This window comes from Anoplolepis gracilipes, chromosome 17, assembly GCF_047496725.1.
Source record: "Anoplolepis gracilipes chromosome 17, ASM4749672v1, whole genome shotgun sequence".
NCBI lineage: Eukaryota > Metazoa > Arthropoda > Insecta > Hymenoptera > Formicidae > Anoplolepis > Anoplolepis gracilipes.
The window spans coordinates 1,813,179-1,826,457 of NC_132986.1; the positions used below are offsets into that span (position 1 = coordinate 1,813,179).

Sequence of the window (13,279 nt, forward strand, 5' to 3'; positions counted from 1 at the left end):
TACGTACGCGCTTTTTCACTCGGTCGCGCCAGTTAGAATAGTCGCTTCTTACCGGAAGAGCGTTAGGGCGAAAATAGCATTGGAATAACGAAGATCTAAAGGCGACCAGCGACGGATTTATGGCGATATTGTCAACGATCATATTGCATTCGACCACAGCAATCGTTCCGCTTTCGTGAAGTGCAGAGTCAATTCTGATGAGAATTCGCGAAACCTCAAATACAAGAAAAAAAAAAAAAAAAATAATTTTGTAGCATATCACTCAAATAAGTATTTTACTAATGTAGATAGATGGTTTCTAGATGTCACAATTAAAATTTATTATTATTGCTATTTTTTGTATTTGCTAGAATATTGTTTGTCACATACAGAATTTGTAGCAGCAATATTTTAACAATATCTCTAGAAAATTTAGATCCTATTGCCAAATCTTAATCACAAATATAATTGTCCTTAACAATAGGCCTTAAAGATAGGCATCGCAGAAAAATTTTCTGTCTAAATTATGCTAATAGTACGAATATAATCTCTGTCATTTAAATTAATTAAATGCAAAATATATGCAGTATTTGCTAATAATTTATCTGTGTCAGTTAATTTTTTACACCTAGAAAATTTTGGTTAAAGTTGCAAGATCATTTTTTTGAGTGTTGATATCGCACAATGAAAACTTTTTTTTTTCCGCACAATTTAGTCGACGATAAGAGAGCCGTTGGAGGAGGAGAGATCATTCTCGGCGGAACGGAAGTGACGGCACGAGAGAGCATTATTGGAAGGTATACGCGCCGGTAATTATCCAGGCGCAAACTGAGTGTGCGATTCGAGCTTCGTGCCGTTTATGACAATGACAAATGACTCCTTCGACGATTCATCATCTCTCTTTTCCCCTTCCCCTTCCCCTTGAGTTGATGTACGTGCCACATCTTCGATGGCGAGACAAGTACCAGATAACGCCTTCGACTAAGCATCATTAGACGTCCTATGGATTTTTTTTTTTTTTTTTTTTTTGCATTTTTATCTCTCTCCTTTCTTCACTTCTTCCGTTCTACATTTTTCGCCATTGATATGAATCGAATGATAATTTATAAAAATCCCAGACGAATTATCTCGATTTCTGATCTTATTAAAAGTATTATTAATAGTATTTCGTAATTTTTTTTTAAACCACCTGTTTTATTACGTTGAGCGCACATATAGACTATTTTACATTTCTCTTATGTTCCAAGAAATGAAAAAGCTTCACTCAGATAATTAGGAGATAATGTGGGAAGATGTGACATAAAAGAAATCGGAGATTGGAGAAAAGTATACGTATCTTTGCGTTGAATTAATGGCTACGGTCGTATATCTAATCTCCTTTACTCAGATTAGTATAGAGACGAATGATGTGTCATTGGCCGGGTTTGCTCGTACATTATTCGGCACGCGTCGCAGACACCGGGAAATTCTCTCGGGATCGTAAAATTGAGTCCCGGATACGTCTAATCGCGGATTTCTACTACGCTTGTAATACCACCGCTTTACGTGTGTGAATGACGTAATCGTCCTCTACTGTCCCTTTCTGTCTTTCCGACTCTATTTCTAAACTAGGTGATCCGTTATACAAACATCAGTGCAGAACTTCCGTCTCCAATAAATTTAATTATGCATCGTTACACTGCATAATCGAAATCTTAATTATAAAGTAACGTGAAATCTAAATAGCAAAGCCTAACGTAATTATAAAGGCCCTCGAGTAGTAGAGTAGCTCCGATAACAGAAAGCGGAATCTTTTCTGCCTCGTTAAATTTGCATTTGGAAGAACGAGCTAATGTTATGGAGTCATTCCGACGCTGTTTCATCCCCGCGGTAACGACGGCAAACATAATCAAGCATATCTCGGAAATGAATCAGCCTCTGCCTCGCCGGAGAGTCCCCCAGTCCCTATTTTAATAGAAGTTTAAAATATAATCCCCTCAACAAATAATGAAACTATACGTGACTTTACAATTTTTTAAAATATTAAATATCTTTATATGCATATATACGCATAGGAATAAATAATATACATGTTATTGTAATTTTATAATTTAAAACATTTTTATTACCTATACGTATTATTATAAATATAGCTTTCGATATTATTGGAGTCACAATTGCTTAATATTACGTAAACATTTTAATAAGTTTGATATTTGTATATATTAGTATTATTCTGTGTGAAAAGTCAACAGATATTTTTATCATATTTTAAATTTACGTAATATTGTTATGAATATCTTTTGATATTATTCGCTGAAAAAAATGATCTTGCAACTTCAACCAAAATTTTCTAGGTGTAAAAAATTAGCTGAAACAGATAAATTATTAGCAAATACTGTGATATTGCATATATTTTGCATTTAATTAATTTAAATGATAGAGATTATATCCATACTATTAGCATAATTTAGACAGAAAATTTTTCTGCAATGCCTATCTTTAAGGTCTATTGTTAAGGACAATTATATTTGTGATTAATATTTGGCAATGGGATCTAAATTTTCTAGAGATATTGCTAGAATATTGCTACAAATTTTATACGTGACAAACAATATTCTAACAGATACAAAAAATAGCGATAAATTTTAATTGAGACATCTAGAAATCTATCTATATTAGCAAAATATTTTTTTGAGTGTTGAATCTTCAAGATTGAAGTCACTAATTGCTTAATATTATGTACGTCAACATTTTAATAAGTTTGACATTTGTACGTATTAGTATTATTCTGTGTGAAAAGTCAACAGATATTTTTATCATATTTTATACTTACGTAATATTATAAATATTGTTATAAATATTTTTTAATATTATTGAATCTTCAAGATTAAAGTCACTAATTGCTTAATATTATGTACGTCAATATTTTAATAAGTTTGACATTTGTATATATTAGTATATATTTGTATTATTCTGTGTGAAATGTCAACAGATATTTTTATCATATTTTAAGCTTGACATATAAAATAGAGAGACTTCTTTATCATATATATTCTCCATGTCTTCTATATGTTTTTCTATTCTGTTTTCTACTATATATATCTATCAGATACAGACGCAAGGAAATGCTGTTTAGAGAGTACAGAGCCATACGTATTTGTATAAATACGCGTGTGAATAGACTATTTCCGATTTGAAAAGGAGCCCAACAATCTTGAGTCTCTCGAAACTTATCGAGTTTGAAAGATTCCCTACTTTCTCGCTTCTCTTGGTGCTTTCCTTCCGTCCTTTCTTGCTTCCTTCCTGTTCTTGAACTTTCCGCGATAAAAGTCCGTAAAATTAAATATTGATTTTGTTTGTGAGCAATGGCGGCAACGCCTCGCTTTCTCGTTTCATCGAAGAAAGATCCTTTGACCTTCTGGGAGTCCGTCGTGGCTTCCAAACCAAAATTCACTTAGGCCAATTTTAAAAGATTCAGACCAGAGAAAACTCCTTTCAGACGGAGAATCCTTCTTTGCCTGTAGAGCGATTTATGTATGTCTCTATCGCGCAGTATATCTACTAGATCTAGATAATCTAGTAGAGATAGTATATCTACTAAATGTTTGTTTGAAAAAGAACATGGACACATCTCTATAAATCTCTATAAATTTATCGAATTAGTATTTTATTTTGTCGAAATAACTTAATGAAAAAAAAATTCCCAACCTAAAGCTTAAGTATATTATTAATATAATAAAAATTAATCCATTGCTATTTTCCGTATTAAATATATCTTAACAATTAAAAATTGTTATTTGTTTATATAATCTCAATTATGTTATTGATAATGTTAAATAATTCTCTTTAAGTTTAAAATTCAATATCTAGGTCATTTTTTTTTTTTTTTTACAGAAAAAATATTCTAGAACATATCGCATATGTTATTGAATTAGCTTGAAAAAAATGCATTGTACTTTGTTGTAATATATAAAAAACTTTCTCAAACTTGCGGCGCGTGCTATCATCGATAATATGCAATAAGGATGCTAGCAATTACTATGGTCAGTAGGGAATTTCGCTAAAATTCCCGTCATAACTACCGCTCACGAAAGGAAGCTATTAATGATGCTATGCCAGTCGCGGGTTAATTCATTTGGATCGAATCGATTAATCAAGCTGAGAGCGCGTGCCGTATATGATTACTTATTTTCGGTAGTCACGTTTCGTTATAGTCGATCTTGCCAAACAATTTATGTATTAGAAAAAGAAATCTCTCGAGATTATCGACAAAACTTTACTTCACATTTCGATCGATATTATTATATACAGCGTGATTCGCAACTAGCGATGCTAATTTCATCTTATCCTGAATAATATTACGAAGCGATGCTAATTCCATCTTATCTTGAATGCATCGCGACGTTGTAATGTCACGTAACCGCAAGTAACAGCCGCAGTATAAGTCCATCATTGACACGATCGCAGACTGTTGAATTTCTTCTCGCTTAATGGATACTTCCGGTGACATGGATGCGTGTGTCTTAGACCGGAGAGATGAAACGATAGTAATAAAGATACACGTGGTGCGATAAAAGGTGTATGTATTATCGAGAGACGACGAATCTGCGTAAACATAAATCATGTCATGATAGAATTCGATCATTTGTCTATCTCATGTAATATCATAAGATAGACATCGTAAAACATTTGTACGAAAGGTTTTTTTTTTTTTTTTTTTTAAATAGAGCGTTTCTGAACCGTGTAAATGTACGGCTTTGAAACAATTTAATCAAAAGTATAATTACATATTATCTAGAAAAACAAGTTTTCTAATTGTTTTTTTTTTTTTTCAGAAATTGGAACTAATAATTTTATTTAGAATAGAGGAATGATAAATCTTTCACACAAATTCCGCGTAACAAAAAAAATCATATCTAATTTTTTATTGAAATTTCTATAATGATAAATTAAAAAAAAAAAAGAAAACACAATATACTTTGTTAGTATATTTTTCATTATTTTGTGTATAATAAAGATTAGATAATGTAGTCAATTATCAAAATAAATTGCTTTTTTTTTGTGTGATTTATTATTATAGATTTTTTAATAAAAAATTACGGTGCGGTTTTTTTTGTCGCACGGGATGTACTTGATAATTTTTCGTGATGATGCAATAATTGTCTCTCGAATATTGGGCGTTCAACGAATATATACATTCCTCTGTGAGTGACACGGGAGAGTATCAATGCCATTACTGGAGCCGTGTCGGCGACGATGCTACTATACCGCGATGCCGCGTCGCGCTACGCGCAAGGCGCGCATGTGACGTATGCGCCCAACGCAACTCCCGGCATTGCCACTGTACCGCGACACAGACGTGACTTCCCTCAGTAGTCCGTGAAACGCGACCGGAGTGCTATGTATTCTCCTTCCTACCTTTCGTGGACATGCGATCTGTAATCCCGCGCCACATCGATCTGATAGCGTCGCGCTTGACGACCGCGGAAAGATCTCATCCCGCAGTGTATAATGTAAATTATCGAAGGGATATAGGGGTTGATCTCGTACGTAGTACGTAAACATTTGGGGAGATTTTTATTTTTCCTACTTTTTTTTCTTTAATTTTCTTTTTATACGTGAGTGCGAACATGTCGTTTGTCAATACTTTATATTGAAGGTGATGAAACATAGAACGATAGAGAAAGTACGACATTGAAGCCGTCTGTAAATATCCCGTGTTACCTTCCCGTTTTCACAGTGATCTCTGTGTTTTATCTTTTTGCGAGAAAAAATATTTTTCCGTAAATTTTAATGTAAAGAATATTAAAAACTATCTTACATATAGTACATATGATATTTAAATTTACTTATCTACTTTTATCTACTTTGAAAATTATTTCATCACATAATATAATAATATACCAAACTTTTGGATTAGGATTTAAATTATTTTTTCTCCATTTTTACTCGTTAGTTTACTTCTTTTATTATCAACGATTGAAACTGCATCCAAAATATTGCAATATTTTTGTGTGTCAATTTAACGTAAAAATAATATATACTATTAAGCAAATATTGAAACTGACATGAGTCTGACAATTGTATTAGATGATAAGATAAATACAATTATCGCATGGGTTGTGTAAATAGATGATTTAAAAGTTAAATTACACCATAAAACGTATATACATTGTATATACTAATATTATTATAATTATTAATTTTCAAAACGTCAGATGCACTTTAGAGAGTTGTTTTTAACCTGTAGAAAATAAATGAAAATAGATTAAAGAGAAAATTAATAGAAATTTATTTTGTGAAGTTAGAAATTCCTATTCTTGGTATATAAATTTATTTAAAATTGTGAAAGAATTTTCTCTCTCGAGAATTGCTCCAATTAGATTAGCATAGAAATAACATGATATGTCAAGGGTATCATTCTATTAACTTTATTTTAAGAATAATGAAAACAATTTTAGAATATCAGTCAATATAATACTATAAATGTATAATATAAATGTAATAAGAATTTTAATTTTACACCATATATTTTTATACATAATTAGTGAGAATAATTTTCTTTTCTTAGAACGAATTATCTTTTCTCGTCGTATTAAGCAAACATGGTTTCTGGTGGTTCCGTTTGAACGGCAGTGTTAAAGCAATTAGTGGTTTCTTTCTACCAAGGCGATGTCAATTAGCGGATAAATCACGCAGGACAAAACGAGAAAGTAAAGGGAGCTTTCAATCACAATAACTTCATTTAATTTTAACAAACTACATACGGGCTATTCTCACGCGATGTTAAACCAATTAATATAATATTAATACCATTATTCTTTTATGTAGCAACTGAATTTAGTACACGCACGAGGAAAGCACGCGTATCTTTCACGATCGAAATGCAAATACGATAGCGATTTACGAGCAGGACGGCATACAAATACAGTGTTCCACTGCTACAACATTTCTAACGTGATATCCTCTCAGAATATTGCTGATCGTAAAAAATTTTCCAATATCCGCATTGTGATATTTAATAAAAGCTTTTTTATTTTGTTATTTTTTTTTTTTATTTTTCAAATAATTTTCTACATGTTATACGCGTTACATATTGATGTACCGCTATAATTAAAAATCATAAAACCAAATTGCTTGTAATTATAAATTTTAAAAACCTAAGAATTTTTTTAAATTTTAATTTAGCTTTGTTTTAACTTATTTTTTACTTAAAAAAATTTAAGTTTTTTTTAATTTTTAAAAGAGCTGACATCTCTCTTATCAAATCTTTTTCAAAGATTGGGCAAAGGATTTAAGCATGATAAATGGTTCGTTAGAAACTGGAGCACGTTGTGTGCTTAGTTGAAAAGAATAAATCACAAAGTTTTTAGCTTCAGATCGAGAGACGATGTACAGCTGAATTTTCACAGAATAGATACAATTGCGATAATAGATTATTTGATCACACGCAGAATTGATTTATCTTCAATAAAAATAACGATTTAAAAGAAACGGATTATCATGAAACAAACCTTACATTTTATTAAGTCAATTTAAAACAGACATTAAGAAGGACTTTAATTCGAGGGCATAATTTTTTAGCATAATTACATGTCGTACTGAAACTTGAAAGTTCACGATAAATGATGACTTTGTTTGACTTTTTTTTGTCAACTTGTCTTATTAAAATTTAACTCGTTTATTCCGGAATTCACTGTAGAAAGTCATTCCGCATTGTACTGCAATATATCAAAAGTTTGTCCTAGTTGCTTGCAGTTACTTTTAGAACTTATTATACGGTTAAGAAATCAGATTCTATACATGTCATTTTAATTTAAAGTGCCGCAATAAGAGATTACGATTCATACAATACACGCAAGTTTGTCGCAATCTTTGTATATAATATGTACGTCAATTCTTTTTAATTATTCTCTTTGCATCTATAAAAATATTCTGGCATTATTAATTTATTATTATATTTTGTTTTTCATTTTGATTTCTTTCACATTTTTCTTACTAGTACTCTTAAGAGAATTTATTATTCCAGTCGAAATAAATATCTTTCCCCCTTTTTAAACGCCGGTTTGCGATAAATCTCGAGAATAAGGGTGAACGAAAATTAAAGATCTCAGAATTAGAAGAGATTTTAGTGGAAAAGCTGTAGTCTTATATTTTTTTACGCAGAATTTGAATATTTTTCATGATTTTTTAAAATGAATAACTGATTTATAATTATTTTTTTTAGAATAAAAATAAGAGAAAGAGCTTCAGGTAAACAATTTAATTCATAAGGCACAAAACTTTAATATTTCCTCGATAAGAATCACAAATATTTAAAATTAATTGTAAATTATATTTTAAAAGTTATTATAATTATTTTTTTTTTTTTTTAATTTGATAGTAACTCTTTTAATCCATACATATTTTCGTGAGGATTCTAAAATTCTAGGTTCATTTTCCCCCATTTTAAAGCTTAAGTGCGACTAATTGCTGGCTCGGTGTCGGACAATATGCTCCTTGATTTTGGTCGAAAAAGTGGCCCTTTTGTCCTTTGATCAAAACGCTAACCCACATATCCGCTTACGCGGGAGGTAAAAGCCAACGCGCGGTATCTATATACCAGGTGGTATCAGTCACTGGCATTCAGGTCCGTCCTCTTTTTCAATTAAGCTTTGATCACGGGGCATCGGGATACAAAGAGCGAGCGTTTCGTACGCGCCGTTTCGTTGGTGTCGATAGTTACAGATTCAAACGAATATTACTTGATAAAGGAACAGACGAGACACACGAACGCAGGGTGAATGAAAGAAAAATCTCATTGGATCGAAATCATATATGTCGATTCGCGTCAATGCGCAAGGAAGCACTTAAAAAGCTCCTTTATCTCTCTCTTTCTCTCTCGGAATTTTAATTGGGAAACGTGTTTTCTCCCAAAAGAAGCAAAGGCTGCATCAATGTTTCATTTATTTAGTCATTTATTTGTTCTTTTCTACATTATACTTACAAGATAGACGTTATGGAACATCGCTTTTGATTTTAAAGATTTTTTTGTTTATTTAGGATTGACTCTTTGAATTTTAAAGAACTCGTTGTTTATTTAGGGTTGACTCTTTCTTAACTACACAATATGAAAACATCAAAAATTGATATAAATATATGAGTTGTTTGAAAAATCTCTCTCTCTCTCTCTCTCTTTCTTTGGTTGGATTATATTCTTTATGTTTTTAATTTATTATTACTCAAATACTTGAATAAAATTCTTTTTGCGTTTATTATTTAATTGCATGATTGATGATTTTATTTGTTTACCTATCGATGTAACAATCCGTTATTAATTTATAGACAGTCAATAATGATCGCGCTTTTAAGTCAAATGATGAAATATGGAAAATTATGGAAATTAATTTTCCATATGAACTACCCTTCCTCTGATATTCTTTATGGCGCGATAGCACGGCAGGCAAGTTGCTGTCGCTGATATGTCTGCTATTTGCTTACCAAATATTGGAACGAATCGAACTTTTAACGAGAAGCGAGTGACGAAAGTGAATTGCGCTTTCGGTGATTGGTACTATCGAGAAAAAATAAATATTGATCCTTCCGTCGGCGTATCCGTTGTGAAAATTAGAAATCGTCTAGGTGATGTCTATAATTTCGATCAATATATCGGAACACATGTAAAAAAATTGCTATAAAAATATTGCTGGATAACTATAATTATGCGATACTGTCGCGAATAGTTAATTTTTTGATTAATTAAATCGTTTCTAGAAAAAATTTTTATCCTGTGCAAAATTTATATTATCGATATTTTATTATCGAATTGAAATATATTTCTAAAACATGAGTATCACATCAAAATTTTTTTAAACATTAAGAGACGTACAATTAATATAAATTTGCGATATAAGTTTTATTTATATATATATATATATATATATATATATATTTTTTTTTTTTTTCCCTTGTCGTATATGTTTTTATTACATATTTTTTCATTGCCTTTAATTTCTTATTATTTCGCTTTTGTGAGAATTGCTTAAAATATCCTTTTAACCGAGACACTTTGTCGAGATTGAAATAGATATTTTTTATTTGTCGTATGGCTCAATTAGTCGAAAACGAACGTGTCTCTGCGTACATATCCCGGAGAGCGCACGCATGCACGCATGCACGCATACGCCCCCCTCGTATTTTCTTTCTCGATTGTCCGTGAAGTGCTGCACCGACTAACTGCATCATGTGAAAGGCGACAGGCGGCAGGCAGGAAACGGCGCGTTTCTTTCTTCTGGAAATCGCGTCTTTCGGGACTCCCAAAGCGAGACTTAAAAATACTCCGTGTCCAAAAATAGTTTTACACCGAGAGCGACGCTCTCGACAGTTTTCGATGACGACGCCGTGTGACGGTGGCAGGTCTCTTTCGACTCCCTCTTCCCCTCCCCCCCCTCCTCTCCCCCCAAGTCAAAAGATTAACCTCCTCTTTTTTTCGTCGTTTTTGCAGCATCTCCCTTTCGGAAACTCTCTAATCCTTTATTTCTTAAACCTTTCTCGCCGCGATCCGCAGGGAAACATATTTCACACAACTCAATATACATAAATACAAAAATCAATAAAATAATAAGTAAATAAGAATTTTATAAAATATTTTTATCACAATTTTTTATCAGAGAGTTTAGTAAAATAGAAATGTATAGAAAGTAAAATATAATTTTAAGGGAATGTTTAAATACTTAAATGTAGAAAAAAACCTTGATAAGTTTTGAAATAATTTTTTTATAGACTTTTAGAATCGAAGTATATTCTTCAATATCTATTTGCCTATAAACGATTATTTTGTACATCTTTTCGGTTGTGGTATTTAATGTTACGCGAAAAATGACAGTGATTACGAGGTGATTGACAAGTTTCGACAGTGACGAATATTTGTGATGATATGATCGCAACGAATGACTTTAAATAAAATAAACTTTAAATAAGTAAGTGCTCGCGACTACAGTTCTTTTAACGAGACTAACGATTCATCTAAAGTGAATTTATAAATTGTCAATGATGCAACCCGTACAGACCGAAAACAACAATTCTGCTCTAGACATGGAATCCCTCGAAGAGATGCTTCGTAAGGTAACGTAATAGTATATAATCTTTTTTTATAATAAGTTTCCAAAGTCAGCTTTGTTCCTTTGTAACTTTTATAAAATGCGAATCTGATTATAGAGATGCTAGATAAAACCCTTTGTAAAACATAAATTCTTGGTCATATTATTATTTTTAAATATAAGTTTATATTAATTATGTTTCTCTTAATCGAAATATTCCAATTTTGTCTAGATATAAATGACTTTTGATGTAAAGCTCAATTATAAACAAAATATTAAACGCGTTAAATTGAGCAAATTTTAAATAGGGTCTTGTAAAATTAGGATTAAGGAAGTTCGGAGTTAATTCGGAGACGGGTACAAGCTTATGCAAAATTGCTTCATTGTATGTTTGTTGTCTGTTTAAACACAGCAGAATTTTCCCTCAAGAAGGGAGGAAATTTACGCAAAGCGTCGCGGATAAAAGATACATGGCTGGAAGAGAGAAGCAAGTTTTTAACTGCAACTTCCTGTAATGTATTCCGTCAGGCATCGTTGAATGGGCCACTTAGCGAGCGTCCACACGTGTGGATGTTGGTATATACGCCTCTGATAGGGTTAAAACGAGCTCTCTGGTAGCGCTTTAATGGCCGCCTAAACGGAATCGTCCGGAAAAACGTTCGGAAAACCGTAAAGTAAATCAGTTTTTCTATTAGCGTTTCAATCAGTACATTTTCTCTTTTATTTTATGAAAAGAAAAAAAAATTTATTTACTATAATTAACACTATTTTTCACATTAAAAGTATTATTAACTAGGGAAAGAGATATTTGATAGCCTCTTCAAATGTATATTTAACAAAAATATTTTTTCTAAAACAAAAGTTTCGATTCTCTTCTTTTCTTTTACATCAATTCCTTTTAAGTTTGTCTGCTTCGAACAAAGGACACGAAAAGCCTCTTCCTCCGGAAACAAAAGCTACAATTGAAGCCACCTTGAGATTACTGACGGAATTTTAATTGAATTAAATGTATTTCGCGATTTTAGTGAATAAAGAATCTCATTCATTTCGTTGCTCGAGATAAGTTTACTTGACGTTTATGACATTTCCATTAATTCCCTTCTTAGCATTTTCTCTTATTGTAATACAATGCTTGAGAGAAATTCTTCATCGCTTATATTACCGCTCTCTGCTGTCAGACGCAAGTGTCGTGAAACAAATGTCAAATGTAAACCTCGAGCATAAAGCTAGGTTTATATCGTCCATACTGCTGTCATGCACAAGCGTCACGAATAAATGTCAAACAAAAAGCTACCAGAAAGAAAGTTAGATTTACATTTTACGGTCTGACATTTTTATCTGACATTTTTTCGCTCATCATCGTTATAATATTATACGACAGAAAATTGTCCCATTACGATTGACTCGAACGCTTTAAAGCTCGAGGGCGATTGCGCGAAATAAAATAAAAAAAACTAATAGGCATTAATTTCAAGCCATTTCGAACTACGTAAAGTTGTATATGCGCGTACGTGTCATAAATGCACGCGAATTTAAGCCTACGTGGCGTATCAGTCACCAAACCGGCGCGGCGCGGCGTCCACTGGTGCAACCTTTTGCGAATTATAATGCAAAATGAATCCGCGATATAACCCTAGCGAAAGGGTTACAGAATAATAACTCGGGGCGTGCGTTTTCCGCTCGCGGGATGTATCTATAACTCGCGGACGGAATGCATAATCCAGTACGCATTTGCATAGCAGGATGCGCCGGTAAGCGTTGCGCGATAACGAAACTGAAGCTTAAATAACATTGGATATATATATATACATGTATCCGCATGTGTGGATGTATGTTTGCCAAACACACACGAGCCGAAAAATGGAGTAGTTAATTGTCCTTCCGTTACTGTGCAATTACGTTTGTCACACAGGATAATGCCGTTTATCGTGTCTGCTGTTACACTGCTGTAATTACTTCTATAATTAGTATTTCTTTGGTGAGAGTCTCGAACGACAAACACACCGCTCGCAGGGCGAAACTCAATTCTAATCTCATCCTAATTTTACGAGTGTAATCGATACGCTCGGCGGATTTGTACGATAATCGGAAAGGGTTGGATTTGCCACGGTGTAATAATACGAGGCTTTCTGTGTCATGGCTCTTTCGAGCGAGAAATTCTCCGAATTAATCGCCGATTGAATTAATTAGTATTACTTGTTTAATTTAATCGATTGGAACATGGCTTCTCCATTTGGTTA

The 13,279-nt window shown here is 32.5% G+C and overlaps 1 protein-coding gene across 11 annotated transcripts in view; it reads left to right on the forward strand.

The window, feature by feature from the left end:
* LOC140675433 (uncharacterized protein CG43867) overlaps positions 1-13,279 on the forward strand; it is a 66,673-nt gene that overhangs the window by 28,256 nt on the left and 25,138 nt on the right. The window contains exons 1-2 of one of the 11 annotated variants that reach the window (XM_072909930.1): positions 5,329-5,620; positions 10,723-11,064. The exons of 6 other annotated variants lie outside the window; for them this stretch is intronic. In XM_072909930.1, coding sequence (XP_072766031.1) covers positions 10,990-11,064 — 75 coding nt within the window. In that variant the 5' untranslated portion in view covers positions 5,329-5,620; positions 10,723-10,989. Of the gene's footprint in view, positions 1-5,328; positions 5,621-10,722; positions 11,065-13,279 lie in introns of those variants that run through there. 4 more of the 11 variants (XM_072909931.1, XM_072909932.1, XM_072909935.1 and 1 more) reach the window with 4 other exon arrangements.